General features: G+C 43.0%; 1 protein-coding gene across 6 annotated transcripts in view; it reads left to right on the top strand.

Annotated features, from left to right (window-relative positions):
• kif16ba (kinesin family member 16Ba) overlaps positions 1–14,014 on the top strand; it is a 61,511-nt gene extending 47,497 nt beyond the window's left edge. For 3 of the 6 annotated variants that reach the window (XM_039808130.1, XM_039808121.1, XM_039808114.1), the window contains 5 exons: positions 781–828; positions 6,535–6,657; positions 10,385–10,474; positions 10,587–10,670; positions 13,763–14,014. In XM_039808130.1, the coding sequence (XP_039664064.1) occupies positions 781–828; positions 6,535–6,657; positions 10,385–10,474; positions 10,587–10,670; positions 13,763–13,924 (507 nt within the window). In that variant the 3' untranslated portion in view covers positions 13,925–14,014. Of the gene's footprint in view, positions 1–780; positions 829–3,086; positions 5,744–6,534; positions 6,658–10,384; positions 10,475–10,586; positions 10,671–13,762 lie in introns of those variants that run through there. The other 3 variants (XM_039808097.1, XM_039808107.1, XM_039808086.1) reach the window with 1 other exon arrangement.
• Positions 14,015–14,410: the final 396 nt, after the last annotated feature.

The raw sequence follows: 14,410 nt of genomic DNA, 5'->3' as shown, positions 1-14,410 counted from the left end.
CTCGTAGACTTCGATTGACTTTCAATTTGTCTTCCCAATAAATAAATAAATCGTTTTTTCGTTGTTTTTTTGCACTTTTGCCGACACTTTCTTGCGCTTTCTTTAACAGTTTTAGAATTATATATTTTTTTAAATGCCTTCTCTGGTGTTTTTTTTGCTGTTTTTCCAGCGTTGGTTAGCTGCTAACGCTAGCTTTCGGGGTAGAGGTTAAATCACTATTTCTACACCACTAACAAGGCTCAAAATAGCACGACAATTCCACGTTAGCATAATGAGGGTCCCTACATGTAAACCGAAGCATTGAGAACTTTGTAAGTGTACGGACAGTTTATTAAAAAGATAGTTTAGAAAGACCGTAGCATTTATGTTTACATGCGGGCTCAACTGAGCTATGTTACTGGTTACTGGTTGCACGGCGTCCCGGAGAAGGTTTGACTCGGTACACACATGTCATTAACCCCTAGGTTCATTTTGCGCCGGAATTGTCCTTTTAAGTTCACGATAAGATTTTCTCAGAATGAGCTACAGACGAATATATTTCCTTTTTTATTTCTATAAATTGTGCAAAACAACAGATCTGTCCTCTTATCAAAAGAAGTTAAACTAAAACTGTATTTTATCTAACTAAACCTAAATTATGAGCATGTAGTGACGTCTGCAGTCAAACAAGTAAAATCGTGAGTCGTATCAAATGAGTTGAGTGTATCGTTACATCCCTACTCGGTGTATATTTAATATTTAATAAGACTGAGAGTTGATGTTTACTTTAATTGTTTTCAGGATGATGAAAAGCTGCAAAACATTAATCCAAGGAAGCTTAAATATGAGGTAAGACGATCTTGGTTTGGAGGTTATTAAAATGTTTAATAATCAATCTGTAATCCTGATGTTTTTCTTACAATGGCAGAGGTTCTGTCTTTGCATTATTTAAATCTGCCTGTTATTTCTCATATACGCATGGTAAAGGAAAATGACATCTAAAGAAAAAGCTTAACATTCAATGTGATTTATTTTATTTTTTTAAATAAATGACGAATGGGTTTCCTTTCTAAATCTTCAGGTTTAGCAAACAACTGGAGTGCATAGACGAGACTTATTTTGTTTTATATTCCAATCACTCGTATTGAGTCACTCCAGTTTGGTTTCACTTTTAGTTTTGTTGTAAGAGACTCATAGCCTGGAAATCCAGACCCAAATCCGAAAGATTAAGGGTCTGGCAATGAGTAATGAAAATGGCCCAACTCGAGGGGCAGCACCAAGCATGCATTTGAAAATCTGACTGCACGCAAACTCTTAGCTACCAGCGGAGCTAACTGGTAGATTAAACTCTTAGCTACCAGCGGAGCTAACTGGTAGATTAAACTCTTAGCTACCAGCGGAGCTAACTGGTAGATTAAACTCTTAGCTACCAGCGGAGCTAACTGGTAGATTAAACTCTTAGCTACCAGCGGAGCTAACTGGTAGATTAAACTCTTAGCTACCAGCGGAGCTAACTGGTAGATTAAACTCTTAGCTACCAGCGGAGCTAACTGGTAGATTAAACTCTTACTACCAGAACTGGTAGATTACTCTTATACAACTAACTGGTAGATTAAACTCTACTACCAGAGCAACTGGTAATTAACTCTTAGCTACCAGCGGAGCTAACTGGTAGATTAAACTCTTAGCTACCAGAGGAGCTAACTGGTAGATTAAACTCTTAGCTACCAGCGGAGCTAACTGGTAGATTAAACTCTTAGCTACCAGCGGAGCTAACTGGTAGATTAAACTCTTAGCTACCAGCGGAGCTAACTGGTAGATTAAACTCTTGCCGTATCCGGTCAGCAAAATCATCCTTCTTGCAAAGGACCGATTCAAGCTCCGTCTTCTGTTCCTCTTTTAGATAAAAAGCCAAGTCTAACTCGTTCGTTGTAGCGGCCAAAGCCGTTTCAAACAACCGATGTTCATCCGTAGCCATCTTGCAATGTTTACGAATGACTTGGACGTCGCAGCGCTGTCGTCATCTGTTTAGCTCGCCTCTGGCCCGCCTATATCGGATACAGCGATATGATTGGTGCAGCTCGGCTACCAGGGCATAGTTAATGAGCATCATTACTGAATGCCAGAGTGACTCGCTGAGCAAATTCAAATTGTCTCGCGAGAACTCTGGATTTCCAGGGTAAGAGACTCATGTATCGGTCTTGAAAATTTGGCAAATCGGTTCGTTGGAGACCCGAGGAAAAGGAAGCCCATTCTCCCTTTTTTTTTAGGACGGTAGCAAACCGATGCATGAAAAGTAGAATTAACGGACAACAAAACACCTTGAAATGATTGTTAATATAACATTTCAGTTCCCAGTCTTTCATTTCAAAGAATGTGGAATCAAACATGGGTAAAATAGTATTTGCAGGTGCCTATTTTTCAAAATAAGGTGCATGATGATTGGAGAACAAAATGTTCTGGATGAGTTCTGAGTATCGGGGACGTTTTAAAGGTTGTTACACACATGGGGGCGTGACAAATAAATACAAAGATGTGAAATAATCGCCTGTGAATATACGGTCAGGAAGCTGAAGTAATAAAAGCTAACGAGCTATTTTATTGAGTTTTCTTTTTAGCGAAATACTTGGAGTGAATTTAATTGCCTTTGGTGAACATTACACAGCAAAAGGTAATTTTTGTTTTATGTATTAGTTGCCTTCTGTGTGAAAACCAAAAGAATGGTTCGAAAAAAATATATTTGTGTGAATTAATCGCGTGAAAAAACATCCCGGGTGTGTTAAGACCTTAAGTCAGAAACTCAAAACAAAATATAGTTCTGTGAAAAAATCTGAGGAAGTATATAGTCATAAGATGTATCTGCAAATGCTACTTCGCCCATGTTTGATTAGATTTCAATTGTTTTATTAGTTTTCGAAAAGAAGTTGAGAGTATTCTTTTGTACATTTGTCATTCTAATTTGCATGCCATGTTGAATCACCTTCAACTCGCCTGTGCACCTGGTGATGGAGGAACTGTAATTGTCAGTGGGGTGGATTATGGACTTCAGTATAATTCAAAGAGCCTTCTTCACGATGTAGTCATGGACTCCCCCCTTGTGCACACAGAAAGCCTGCGGGTTGGAGTCTAGCTTCCTGCCTTCCCTGGAGCTCAAGGCAAACTCCCCGCCTCACATCCAGGAAAACATGTTCGAAGAACCACAGAACGGCATCTTAAAACTTCACAGAGAAGACAAACTTGAATCCACAGCTAATGTCTTGGTTGAAACGAAGGAAGTGCATTACAGAGATGGCGAAAAAATCAAATTGTGGCAAGAAGAAGCGAGTATCCCTCTAGGAAGAGTGGGCCGAATTGTTGGTGAAATTGAACGTTGCACCATTGGACAGCCTAAGTTTTGTGTAAGCCCGGCAAACACAGAAACCAAGGGAGTTGATGAAAATGAGAACATCACTGAAAAAAGAATAAACGATTCTGGCTTCTGTGTTCCTGATGATGATGAAGTGATTACAGATCAAACGACAGAGCTGCCGGTAAATGGACACTCTTCTTACTCAAAGGAGAAAGTCGAGCACCAAACATGTGACCCAGGGTTGGCGCAAGATGTAGAAGTTCCCAATGATCAGTCATCAAAGTTGCAGAACTTTGTCAATGACGTTGGTGATTCCAAGGAGGAGTCGAAGGAATCGGTTAGTGGTCAAATAGAGCAAGACACAGACCCAGAAACTGAGCAAGTGGCGGCCAAAAGAAGCTGTTCCAAGGAGGAGTCGAAGGAATCGGTTAGTGGTCAAATAGAGCAAGACACAGACCCAGAAACTGAGCAAGTGGCGGCCAAAAGAAGCCGTTCCAAGCAGGACTCGAAGGAATCGGTTAGTGGTCAAATAGAGCAAAAGACAGACACAGAAACTGAGAAAGTGGCGGTCAAAGGGAGCTATGTTTTGGGGTATTTTGCTGGCAAGCTGTCGGAAGTGTACAAAGGTGCCGGTAGAAGGCTACAAGGCACACAGGACATAATTCGAAATGTGCGAGCCGGTGAAATAAGGGTTGCGCTCTCTCAGTATGTGACCAAGATCTCTAAAGAGCTGCCACTGATTCATCGAATGCAGCTTACACATGAGCCAGAACCTTGCATCCTTACAGAAAATGAAGTCTGTCAGGTTGATCAGCTGGGGGGTTTCACCCTTATGGCCCCGGGCATCTCAAGATGGCCTGAAGGCTCTGTGTCGTCTCTCAAAGAAGCATGTCCGGAAGTTTTTAATCAGGGGCTGGTCCAGCTGCCGCCAGCCTTGTCTCAGCTACAGTCTCTTTCCTCCCAGAAGATGCTAGAGAAGTTGGGATCTGTGGCTCCTCAGATGGAAGTCGATGAGATTTTGAGTATCTTCTGGCTCGAAACTGCCAACCGTAAGCAGCCAATTCCTAAGCCTGGGTGCCTGCTTTTGTCAGGAAAGGACATAACAGTGCTGTCAACAAGCGAAACCAATTCAGAAGACACCATAGCTATTTCTCACCACTTGAATCTCCGTGAAATCAAGGAGGTCCAGATTAGTTTGGCCGGGCAGCACGTTCGCCTAATTGGCTGCACGGAAGACACTGTTTTGGTAGTCTTTACCCACAGCAAAGATCTTACCCAGGAGTTCTGCAAGTCTTTACTCAAGGTCCTTTCTCCAGAAAAGTTCTCTGAAGGGACTGAAGATCACCCGTTACTCTCCGACGACCTAATGGTCCTCTCGTTGGATTGGACGTTGAGCGTTCCTGACCTCGTCCTGGCCAACGGCGTTCACGTCACCTCCAGATTCAAGCGTGTCCTCGCAGACCTGCTCTACATCGTCCACGGTAACATGGACGATCCCGGCAAACCTTCTCTGGCACACGTTCGCCCTCTGCTCTACACCAGCGTCGAGATCAAGAACTCTACTGACACCGCGCCAGGACAGGACGCCATTTTCCAGTTCCTGTTGACGGACACTCACGTGGCTCTTCTCCGAGAGGACGGAGTCTTTCACCCGGTGCCGCGCGGCTCCAGTCTGGTCCCTGCCCAGCCCCAGTTTCAGGCACTCAAACTCCGCAAGCATTCGGACATCCGATGCGTGCTCGTGAGGGAGAGCGACAACTGCCTGGTGCTCGAGCTTATGTTTACAACTCACAGATCACAAACTCGAGGGAAGAAGGTGGCGTCCAGGCTTGAATCGGAGTTGCCCGCCACCTGTGATTCCAGTGATTCCAGTTATCTGTGCGATTCCTGGAAGTTATCTTTTGGTTGTACTTCAGAAGCTGTAATCTTAGTCAATCATCTGTGTGGCTGAGTCAAAACACCTGAACGCATTTCCACCTTGATTCATTCACAAATGCAGAAATTATCAGGCGGGCGCCTTATTTGTTTAAGGACGTGTTGAATGAGTTTTTGCCATTTGACGAAGAAAATATCTTTTAGAGATATTGTCTAAAGATCCTAAAAGCGGTTTCACTTTGAGCCATTCACATATGCAGCGTCTTGACTTGTGTCCGAAAGAAAGTAGGAAAGAAAGGGAAGAAGGAATTTCAAAAAGAGAGAAATTATCAGGCGGCCGCCTTATTTGTTTTAGGATGCATTAAATAGGTTTCTGCCATTTGATGGAGAAAAATAGGAGTTCAGAGATGGTGTCTGAAAATGTGATTAATCATTCTGCGAAGTAAAAAATATTTTTAAAATATTTTTGGTAACCATTTACTTTAAGTTTTCTACATAAGAGTGACATGACACTGTCATGAATACATGAACCCTAACCATAACGTGTCATGACAAAACCGAATGACACTTACTAAAAAAGAGTTATGTCATAAACGTTTATGACATGTTTATGTTTTATGACACGTTCATGACAGTGTCATGTCACTCTTATGTAGAAAACTTAAAGTAAAGTGTAACCATATTTTTTTTAAACATTTTTATAAACTTTTTGTGTTTTTGATTCAGCCATTTTGCCACAAAGTTCTGAAAATGTTTTTTTGTGAGGAAGAAGCACCGATAATGTTATGTAACTGTAATTTCTTTAGTTTATATGTAGTAATAATGAGTGAAATACGGCTTTGTTTACATTGTTTGTCACGTTGACGCTTCTTGATTCTTCTGGTTTGATTTTTGGTCTTTTGTGGTTCAAAGGGAGGATTTTGGTGTCACTGAATTGCACATTTAATTGTTTGGTCTAAAAGTATTGCAGCTGCACTTTAAAAAAAAATTATAATTATGATCTGATGACTTGAACAAAATGAGACTATTTGTCATAATTACATAGATTTTTTTGTATTGGAATTAACGATGTTTAATGTGTCTTAAAGAAATGTACAATGAAAATATTTTAATTGTTTAAAAATGATAATAAAGATTGAACTTTCTATAATTCTTTTTGTTTGATTTTTATTTTGCAAAACATTGATGCAACTTTTCTCAAATCATGTTCTAGAAATTAATTGAGAATTATTGTAATTTTTTCTGAGTCAACCCTTTACTCTCCACTTCCTTTTTTCTCTCTTCCTGTCTTTTTTTCCCCCCCATTTCTCCCGGTGACTTCTCCTCTGCAGCAACTGGTCTCTCGTTCTCTCGGGACGAGCGCCGACAGTCTTCAGGAGCCCGTTAAAATTAGCATTCCTCGTTACGTTCTCCGCGGGCAGGGGAAGGACGAGCACTTTGAGTTTGAGGTGAAGGTGAGTTCACGCAGCTGTGCTTTCTTCATCTTCATCAGACATTTAGGTTCTGATCTCTTCATCCTTCTTATGTGTCGTCTGGTCTTTCATCATCTTTCTGACTGTGTTAACACTTGTGTGGTCTTCTTACCGTCCATGTCCTCTCAGGTAGCTTTTTTTGATGATTTTGACACTTTTTCTGACATTTTTCTCCCTTTTTTTTTGTCCCTTTTTTTGGACACTTTTTTTGCAATATTTTTGTCAAGTTTTTGTCGTTTTTTCACTTCCACTAACACCAACTTCTAACCACTATGGTTTCTATTTTTTTCAGTCTGTTCACAGTTACATATTGAATCAGTTCTTACTTTTGCCATGATTACTTGATACGGTAACCTGAACATCAGGGACAAAAACCACCTCAGCCATATTGTAAAGGTGGCTGGCGAGGTGACAGGTTTCCCACAGTCCCCCTTGATGGTTATCTTTGACTGCACAAACCACCCCCTTCACTCTGAGTTTGTAATACTACCCTCAGGTCGCAGATTTAGAGTACCTCGGTTCAAGACCAGTAGGAGTAAAAACTCCTTTGTCCCATGTGCAGTAACTCAGCTTAATTTGCACATGTAATGTAGTACTTTTTTGTTTTTAGGGATTCTCCCAGTGGTGATAGATTGTGTTGTGTGTAATGCATACAGGAAACCTTTTTTGTACTCATGTCTTGTATTGTTGCCTCTATTTGTATGTTTGCTTGAATGTGTTTCTTTTTTATCTTTCACTCCTGACTGCATATCAAGTTTCCCATTTGGGATAATAAAGTGACTGAACTGAACGTATGGCGGCATAAGTGGCCGTGTTGAGAGACTCAGATATTTTACTTAAGTAAAACTAGTAATACTATCAAGTTCCTCACAATTGTTTGCACTGAAGTTGCTTTACACCACTCCTCAGGCCACTTTTATTAAGTACACCATGTACAATCAAATGCAATTCAAATCAACAGTTCATAACCTCAATCTTTACAGAGCTTCTAAGTTAAGTTTTTGACTGTTGGGGAATGTTTAAATTCAGTTACATGTTTACGGATACAGTCACAGTTATGCGTTTATTGCTGAGGTCACAGATGATTTAGTACTGGACTCATAGGTGTAATTTACAGGGTGGATGGGGCTTACAACCCCCCAATAATAGACCCGGGACCTCCCTAGCAGACTGATCTCATGAAATGGCGTATGTATGACACGCCAATTCGTATGCCATTATGGGCGTGTTATCAAGACGCATAATCTCTTTTTAGCGCGTTTATCAACGCCGTTTGGCCTCCATTGACTTGCAGACCCTTTCCAAAAAATTTTAATATCATGGAAAAGTTTATTTATTTCCATAATTCCATTCAAAACGTTAAACTTCCACAGATTATAGATTCAGGGCCCACAACCTAAACGATTTCAAGTATTTAGTTGTTTATTTGTACATAATTTGGGCTTGCAGCTCATAAAACCCACGAAAACAGGATTTCAAAAAAATTTGAATACTGTGAAGAAATCGGCCCAAATTTCACAGGGCATGAATGTTTTAAACTGAGAGTCACGCACTACTCATCTACTAAACTCAAAGCACCTGCATGCACCCCAAGCACCCCACGTTGAACCCAAAGTTATGCCTTGGTTGAACTGCACTACATTCAGAGGTTGTGTGCAAGGGTGTAGGTTTAGTTTTAACATTGTGACACACACACGCACACATTATAAACGATGTTACGAGAGTAGTTTTAAGTTAGAGCGAGAATGCCAGGTGCGTTATATGAGTGACGTCGATGAGTGAGTGGTTTTGAGCGAGATAAACTAGAACGAGTGTCGGTGAGAGCGACTTGGCGTACGAGTGAAAGCAGTGCGAGAAGGAATGGAGTTAACGCCGACGTTGTAAAGTGAGCCAACCGTTAAAAATAAACGACCAGCTTCTCAAGACACGGTGGCTTCATGTGCTCTTTATTCTGCCGGTAAAGTGAAGGGTGGTACCCGACTACGGTCTGGGAGATCCGAAACAGGAAAGGCGTAGCACCGAGGACCCCCAGCTACACTAGGTAAATGTGAACGTCAAACACTTTTATTCCCTGCGTTCTAAGAAATAAATCTGCAAAATAACCGCTACAGTTCTGGCAGCTTGTTACCCGGACTTTGACCCGTAATAAATAAATAAATAAAAAACGGAAATGTACGAGTGCCATGTCATTTCTCCGACGCTCCATTGTTCCGACCTCTCAATAACCCGAAAAATTCCCTTTGGTCCTACAGCCCGCTAGTCCGACATCCCATTGTTCCGACCATATAGGCTTTTGTGGATCACCTCCCATAATCTAAAATCTGATTTTAAAAATAACAAGCAAAATTACTTTTCTCTAGCTTATTAACACATTTAAATGTTTAGACTATCTTTTTGAAAAACTGAAATAAAAATGTAGGCAAAGTCCAACAGGGTAAAGTTAGTTTTGGGTTGTATATGTATTTATAATTCCATAAGAACTGCAATGATGATGAATAGGAATGGGGCATAGGCTATCCCTGCAATAACCAATGTGAAACTAACTTGATCAGTGAGAAGACGCCTCATCTTGGCCTGTTTCAAACAGGAAACTTTGGGATTCCCGACCTGTTAAACAAGGCAAAAATCCTAAAGAAATATTATAAATAATTGTCCCTAACACTAAGGGATATCTGACTAGTGGGCTGTAGGACCAAAGGGAATTTTTCGGGTTACTGAGAGGTCTGAATAATGGAGCGTCAGAGAAATGGGCAGTCCCCAGTGTGTGTAGCTACAGTTAGTTAGGCCTACTATATAATATCTCATACAAAGCTGCTTAGTACGTAAACTTCTGAAAATGTTGAAAAAAATAAACGTTGAATAAAAGCAACACAAGCATTGAAAAATGTGTCAAAAGGTTTTAAAAAAAAAAGGGTCCAATGTCATACAAGCGTATGTAAACGTGGACTTGATCTCTCAAAACCAATCATACTTTTTTCTTCTAAATATTGGGGGTGGGAGGGGACATATCCCCTGCATCCCCACTGCAATCTTCGCCGATGTACGTGTGTGTGTGTGTGTAGGTGTGTGTAGGTGTAGTTGCTTGTAGTGTGAAAACCTCAGGATCCAGTTTTATACATGAAAAGGAAAGGATTTCTAAGGAGGTCGACCTCTCTGTTAAAGAGTAAGATCCTTTTTTTTTTAAACATAATAACATCCGCCAAATTTCGTTCGCTAAACCCACCAGACTCCGTGTAAATAAAAAGTGATTTTAACATCGTAAAATACACTTCATTCAAAGTGGAAAGAAACAAAATAAAACTATAAAAATCCATTTTGGGTCATCTTTCCATTTTTCCAACCATCACAACTCTAGTTTTGGTTGAAATAAACACATAGATTTACAGATTTACATGTGAGAATATGCCGGCTCTATACACGCTAAAAGTATTGTTTTTTTAAATGGAGTCTGGTGGGTTGAGCGCTAGCGACTTCAGAGCTGTTTCTGGTTCAACAGAAAGGTCTCAGAGAGGTTTTTAAAGGTCTATCTCTGTAGGGATCCTTTCCATAATGTTGTCACACACTCAGAATATTAATCTGAGTCTGTGTGAAAACCTCAGGATCCAGTTTCATACATTTCTTTGCATGTTTTTGCTGTTCACAAGGACCAGAAAGTCTGAGTGTGTGCACTGAAAGCTTGAGTGTAAAATGTTGGGCTCTCTTTGATCAGATCACTGTGATGGACGAGATGTGGACCGTGTTCAGACGTTACAGTCGCTTCCTGGAAATGCACAAGAGCCTCAAGTTAAAATATCCAGAGGTGAGACCCTTTTGATAACCCTTTGGCAACTATTTGGTGTGTTGAGACTCTGGGCGTTTGTATAATGTCACTAAAAAAAAAAAAATGTCCGACGTCGATGTCTCTGCTTCAGCTGGCGGCTCTCGAGTTCCCTCCCAAGAAACTGTTTGGAAACAGAGACGAGCGGATGGTCGCTGAACGCCGGAATCAACTGGAGGCAAGACGATTTCATTTACAGTTTGATTTACACATTAAAGAGCCCCACGGCCGCTCACACACTGGCTGCGTTGGGTGTCCGTTTTTATTTCGGCTCCCATGGTAACAAGTTAGAGCGTGCACGCTGCCTGCGTGGCACGCACGTCTCAGGCGCCGAAAACGTGTGCGTGCCAGAAATGGGACCGACGCCTATTTGTCACGCGACACGCGGTCAGTACCCGATCCGTTCCACCGGCACGATCCGTTCTGCGCATGTGCAAGATGACACGTATGCCATGACGTAGGCGCAGATGATAATGCTGCGTTCATGCCACCTCGGAATAACAGGCACCGCCCCACTGGTTACGTTGTTTCTGACTAGCAGCATTCACATGGTCGCTGGCTGTCTGTCAGTACCCGATCCGTTCCACGCTAGCCTCCACCGGGATAGCTAACGGCTAATTCGGCTAACCGCTAGCCGACAGCTAGATTCAGTCTATAATAACGCATGCGCAGAACGGATCGTGCAGGCAGAACGGACAGCTAGATTCAGTCTAAAATAACGTTAAGTCAAACATAATGGGAGAAGCAGGCTACAGCTAAATTAAGACTTTACAGCAATAACAATAAAGACAAATATTGAGTGATTGTATTTTAAATGAGCACAAGTAAAGTAGAGCTGACTTAACAGCTGTTATATATTTTAACGCTTATTTTCAAGTTTTATTTTGAGGGTCTTTTTAAAGTTCCTGTCCACTTTCCTTTCCATTCCTTTCCTCTCCTTATCCATTCCTCCTCCTTCCTTTCCTCCCCTCCATCCTTCTCCACTATCCTTTCCTTTCTCCTCCTCCTCCTCTCCTCTCCCTCTCCTCCTCCTCTCCTCCTCCTCCTATGTCCTCCTCTATCTATATCCTCCTCTCTACTACTACTACTACTACTACTACTATATCTCTCTCTATCTCCTCTTTCTACTACTACTATTTCTTTCTGTCTATACTATCTATATGTCTATATATTTCTGTCTCTTTCTTTCTACTATGTCCTCTTTCTGTCTCTATCATATGTCTTTTCTTCCCTCCATTATTCCTTTCCATCCTGTCCACTTTCTTTCCTGTCCATCCCTGTCCCTGTGTCCCTGTCCTTATATTCCTTTCCTTCCTCTCTCTTTCTCATTCCATTCCTCCTTCTCCCTGTCCTCCTTTCCTTTCCTTTCCTACTCCTCCTCCATACTCCTCCTCCTCCTTTCCTCCTCCTCCTCCTCCTCCTCCTCCTCCTCCTCCTCCTCCTCCTCCTCCTTTCCTCCTCCTCTCCTCTTTCTATCTCTATCATCTGTCATGTCTATCTCTGTCTATATATGTCACTGTCTGTCTATATGTCCTCTCTTTCTTTCTGTCATGTCTCTACTCTTTCTTTCTGTCTGTCTGTCTGTCTCCTTTCCTGTCATGTCATCTCTTTCCTTCTGTCCTGTCCTGTCTGTCCTTTCCTGTCATCTCTGTCTGTCTGTCTGTCTCTGTCTCTGTCTCTGTCTGTCTGTCTCTCATGTCTGTCTGTCTGTCTGTCTCTGTCTCTGTCTGTCTCTGTGGATGGATGATGGATGGTCAGTGGATAGTGGAGTAGTGGAGTGAGTGAAGGTAAGCAATGACAGTGTAATGACAGTGATCAGTGGCAATGATGTGACAGTGTGAGCAGCCAGTGATTAGTGAAGTGTGAGTGGTGGTGGCAGTGGTGGTGTGTGATTGGCAGTGAGGGAGTGAGGTGAAGCGGTGGTGGTGGCGAGCGGCGGTGGTGGTGAGGTGGCGGCGGTGGCAGGCGGTGGCGGCGAGGCGGTGGCGGTGTGGTGGCGCCCTCAGCAACAGAGTACAAAGCAATATAGAGTAGTAAGCAATGTAGCAGTAGAGCAGTCACCAGTAGCAGTAAGTAGCAGCAGTAGTAGTAGTAGTAGTGGCGGCAGCAGCAGCAGTAGCAAGTAGCAGCAGCAGCAGCAGTAGCAGCAGTAGCAGCAGTAGCAGCAGTAGCAGTAGTAGCAGCAGCAGTAGCAGCAGTAGTAGTAGTAGTAGTAGCAGTAGCAGCAGCAGCAGTAGTAGTAGTAGCAGTAGTAGTAGCAGTAGTAGTAGCAGTAGCAGCAGTAGCAGCAGTAGCGCAGTAGCAGTAGTAGCAGTAGTAGTAGCAGTAGCAGCAGCAGCAGTAGTAGTAGTAGCAGTAGCAGCAGTAGTGAAGTAGCAGTAGCAGCAGTAGCAGCAGTAGCAGCAGTAAGCAGCAGCGGCAGCAGTAGCAATGTAGTAGTAGTAGTAGTAGTAGCAGCAGCGGTAGTAGTAGTAGTAGTAGTAGTAGCAGCAGTAGCAGCAGTAGCAGCAGTAGTAGTAGCGGTAAGTAGTAGTAGTAGTGGCAAGCAGCAGTAGCAGCAGCAGCAGCGGTAGCAGCGGTAGCAGTAGCAGTAGTAGTAGTAGTAGTAGTAGTAGTAGTGGTATGGCAGTGGCAACGGTAGCAGTAGTAGCAGTAGCAGCAGCAGCAGCGTAGCAGTAGCAGTAGTAGTAGTAGTAGCAGCGGCAGCGGTAGCGAAGCGGTAGCAGTAGCAGTAGCAGCAGCAGCAGTAGCAGTAGCAGCAGCAGCGGTAGCGTATACGCGTCAGACACGTTCGACGTGTAAAGAAGGCGTGAAAACGCATGTAGTGACCTTTGTGAAGAGGGGTACTGTAGGAGGGAGAACAGCAAACAGAGCAGTAAAAGGAGAGAGAGAAATTGTCAGTACCAAGACATTGATAGGATATTAAAGACCTTGGACCAGTATTTGTATAGATTTGAAGCATCAGAACCACAAGTGTGTGTGTGTGTGTGTGCGCCGAGGATGCAGCTGATGAGTGACACCGCTCACATGTGGGGGGTCGACTTCTGGGAAAAACTGGCTTAATTTGACCTTAGTCCAATGAATACGGTGGACAATCTTGCAGTGAATCAGGCCATGTTTAGCGCATATTAATGAGGAATGTACGCGGTGCAAGATTGAGTCCCATAGTTCGCAAAGACAATTTAATTTACAGTTTTATTTGACACATTAAAGAGCCTTTAGAAAGCGTAACGTTAGCGGTAACTGTGCTGCTGCTGTTTATTTCTGCAGCGTTACCTGAGGAACTTGTTCCGGGTGATGCTGTCGTCCTCCAGCTCGCCTCTCCGAGCCGACGCCGACGCTGGTTTCCATCTCAGCAAACACGCCATCTGTGAGTTCTCGTCGTTCTTCAAGAAGGGCGTCTTCGAGTACGGCAGCCACGGCACCGGCTGAGAAAACACGTCCTCTCCAAACCAAAAGGAAAAAAACAACAGACTATTTGTGCCTTTTTCCTCTGGGGGGCCTTTTTCCTCTGGGGGGCCTTTTTCCTCTGGGGGGCCTTTTTCCTCTGGGGGGCCTTTTTCCTCTGGGGGCCTTTTCCTCTGGGGGCCTTTTTCCTCTGGGGGGCCTTTTCCTCTGGGGGGCCTTTTCCTCGGGAGAATCATTTCAGAAGATAAAAAAAAAAGGGGAAGGGGAAAAACTTGCAGGTCAAGCGTGATTTATGGTTCTGCGAAGGCTCCATGCAGAGCTCTCACCGTAGCAGACAAGAGAGGCCTGAAGTCTAGACTTCGTAAATCGTAGAGTCGATTCTTGAGAGAATAGCCGTGTGTGTGTGTCTCTGCGTGTGTATGTCTGCGTGTGTGTCTCTTTGCGTGTGTGTGTGTCTCTTTGCGTGTGTGTGCGCGTGTGTATGTCTGCGTGTGTGTGTCTCTTTGCGTG

The sequence above is a fragment of the Perca fluviatilis genome, chromosome 1 (genome assembly GCF_010015445.1).
Source record: "Perca fluviatilis chromosome 1, GENO_Pfluv_1.0, whole genome shotgun sequence".
In the NCBI taxonomy this organism is placed as follows: domain Eukaryota; kingdom Metazoa; phylum Chordata; class Actinopteri; order Perciformes; family Percidae; genus Perca; species Perca fluviatilis.
This window is presented reverse-complemented; position numbering and strand designations above follow the sequence as displayed.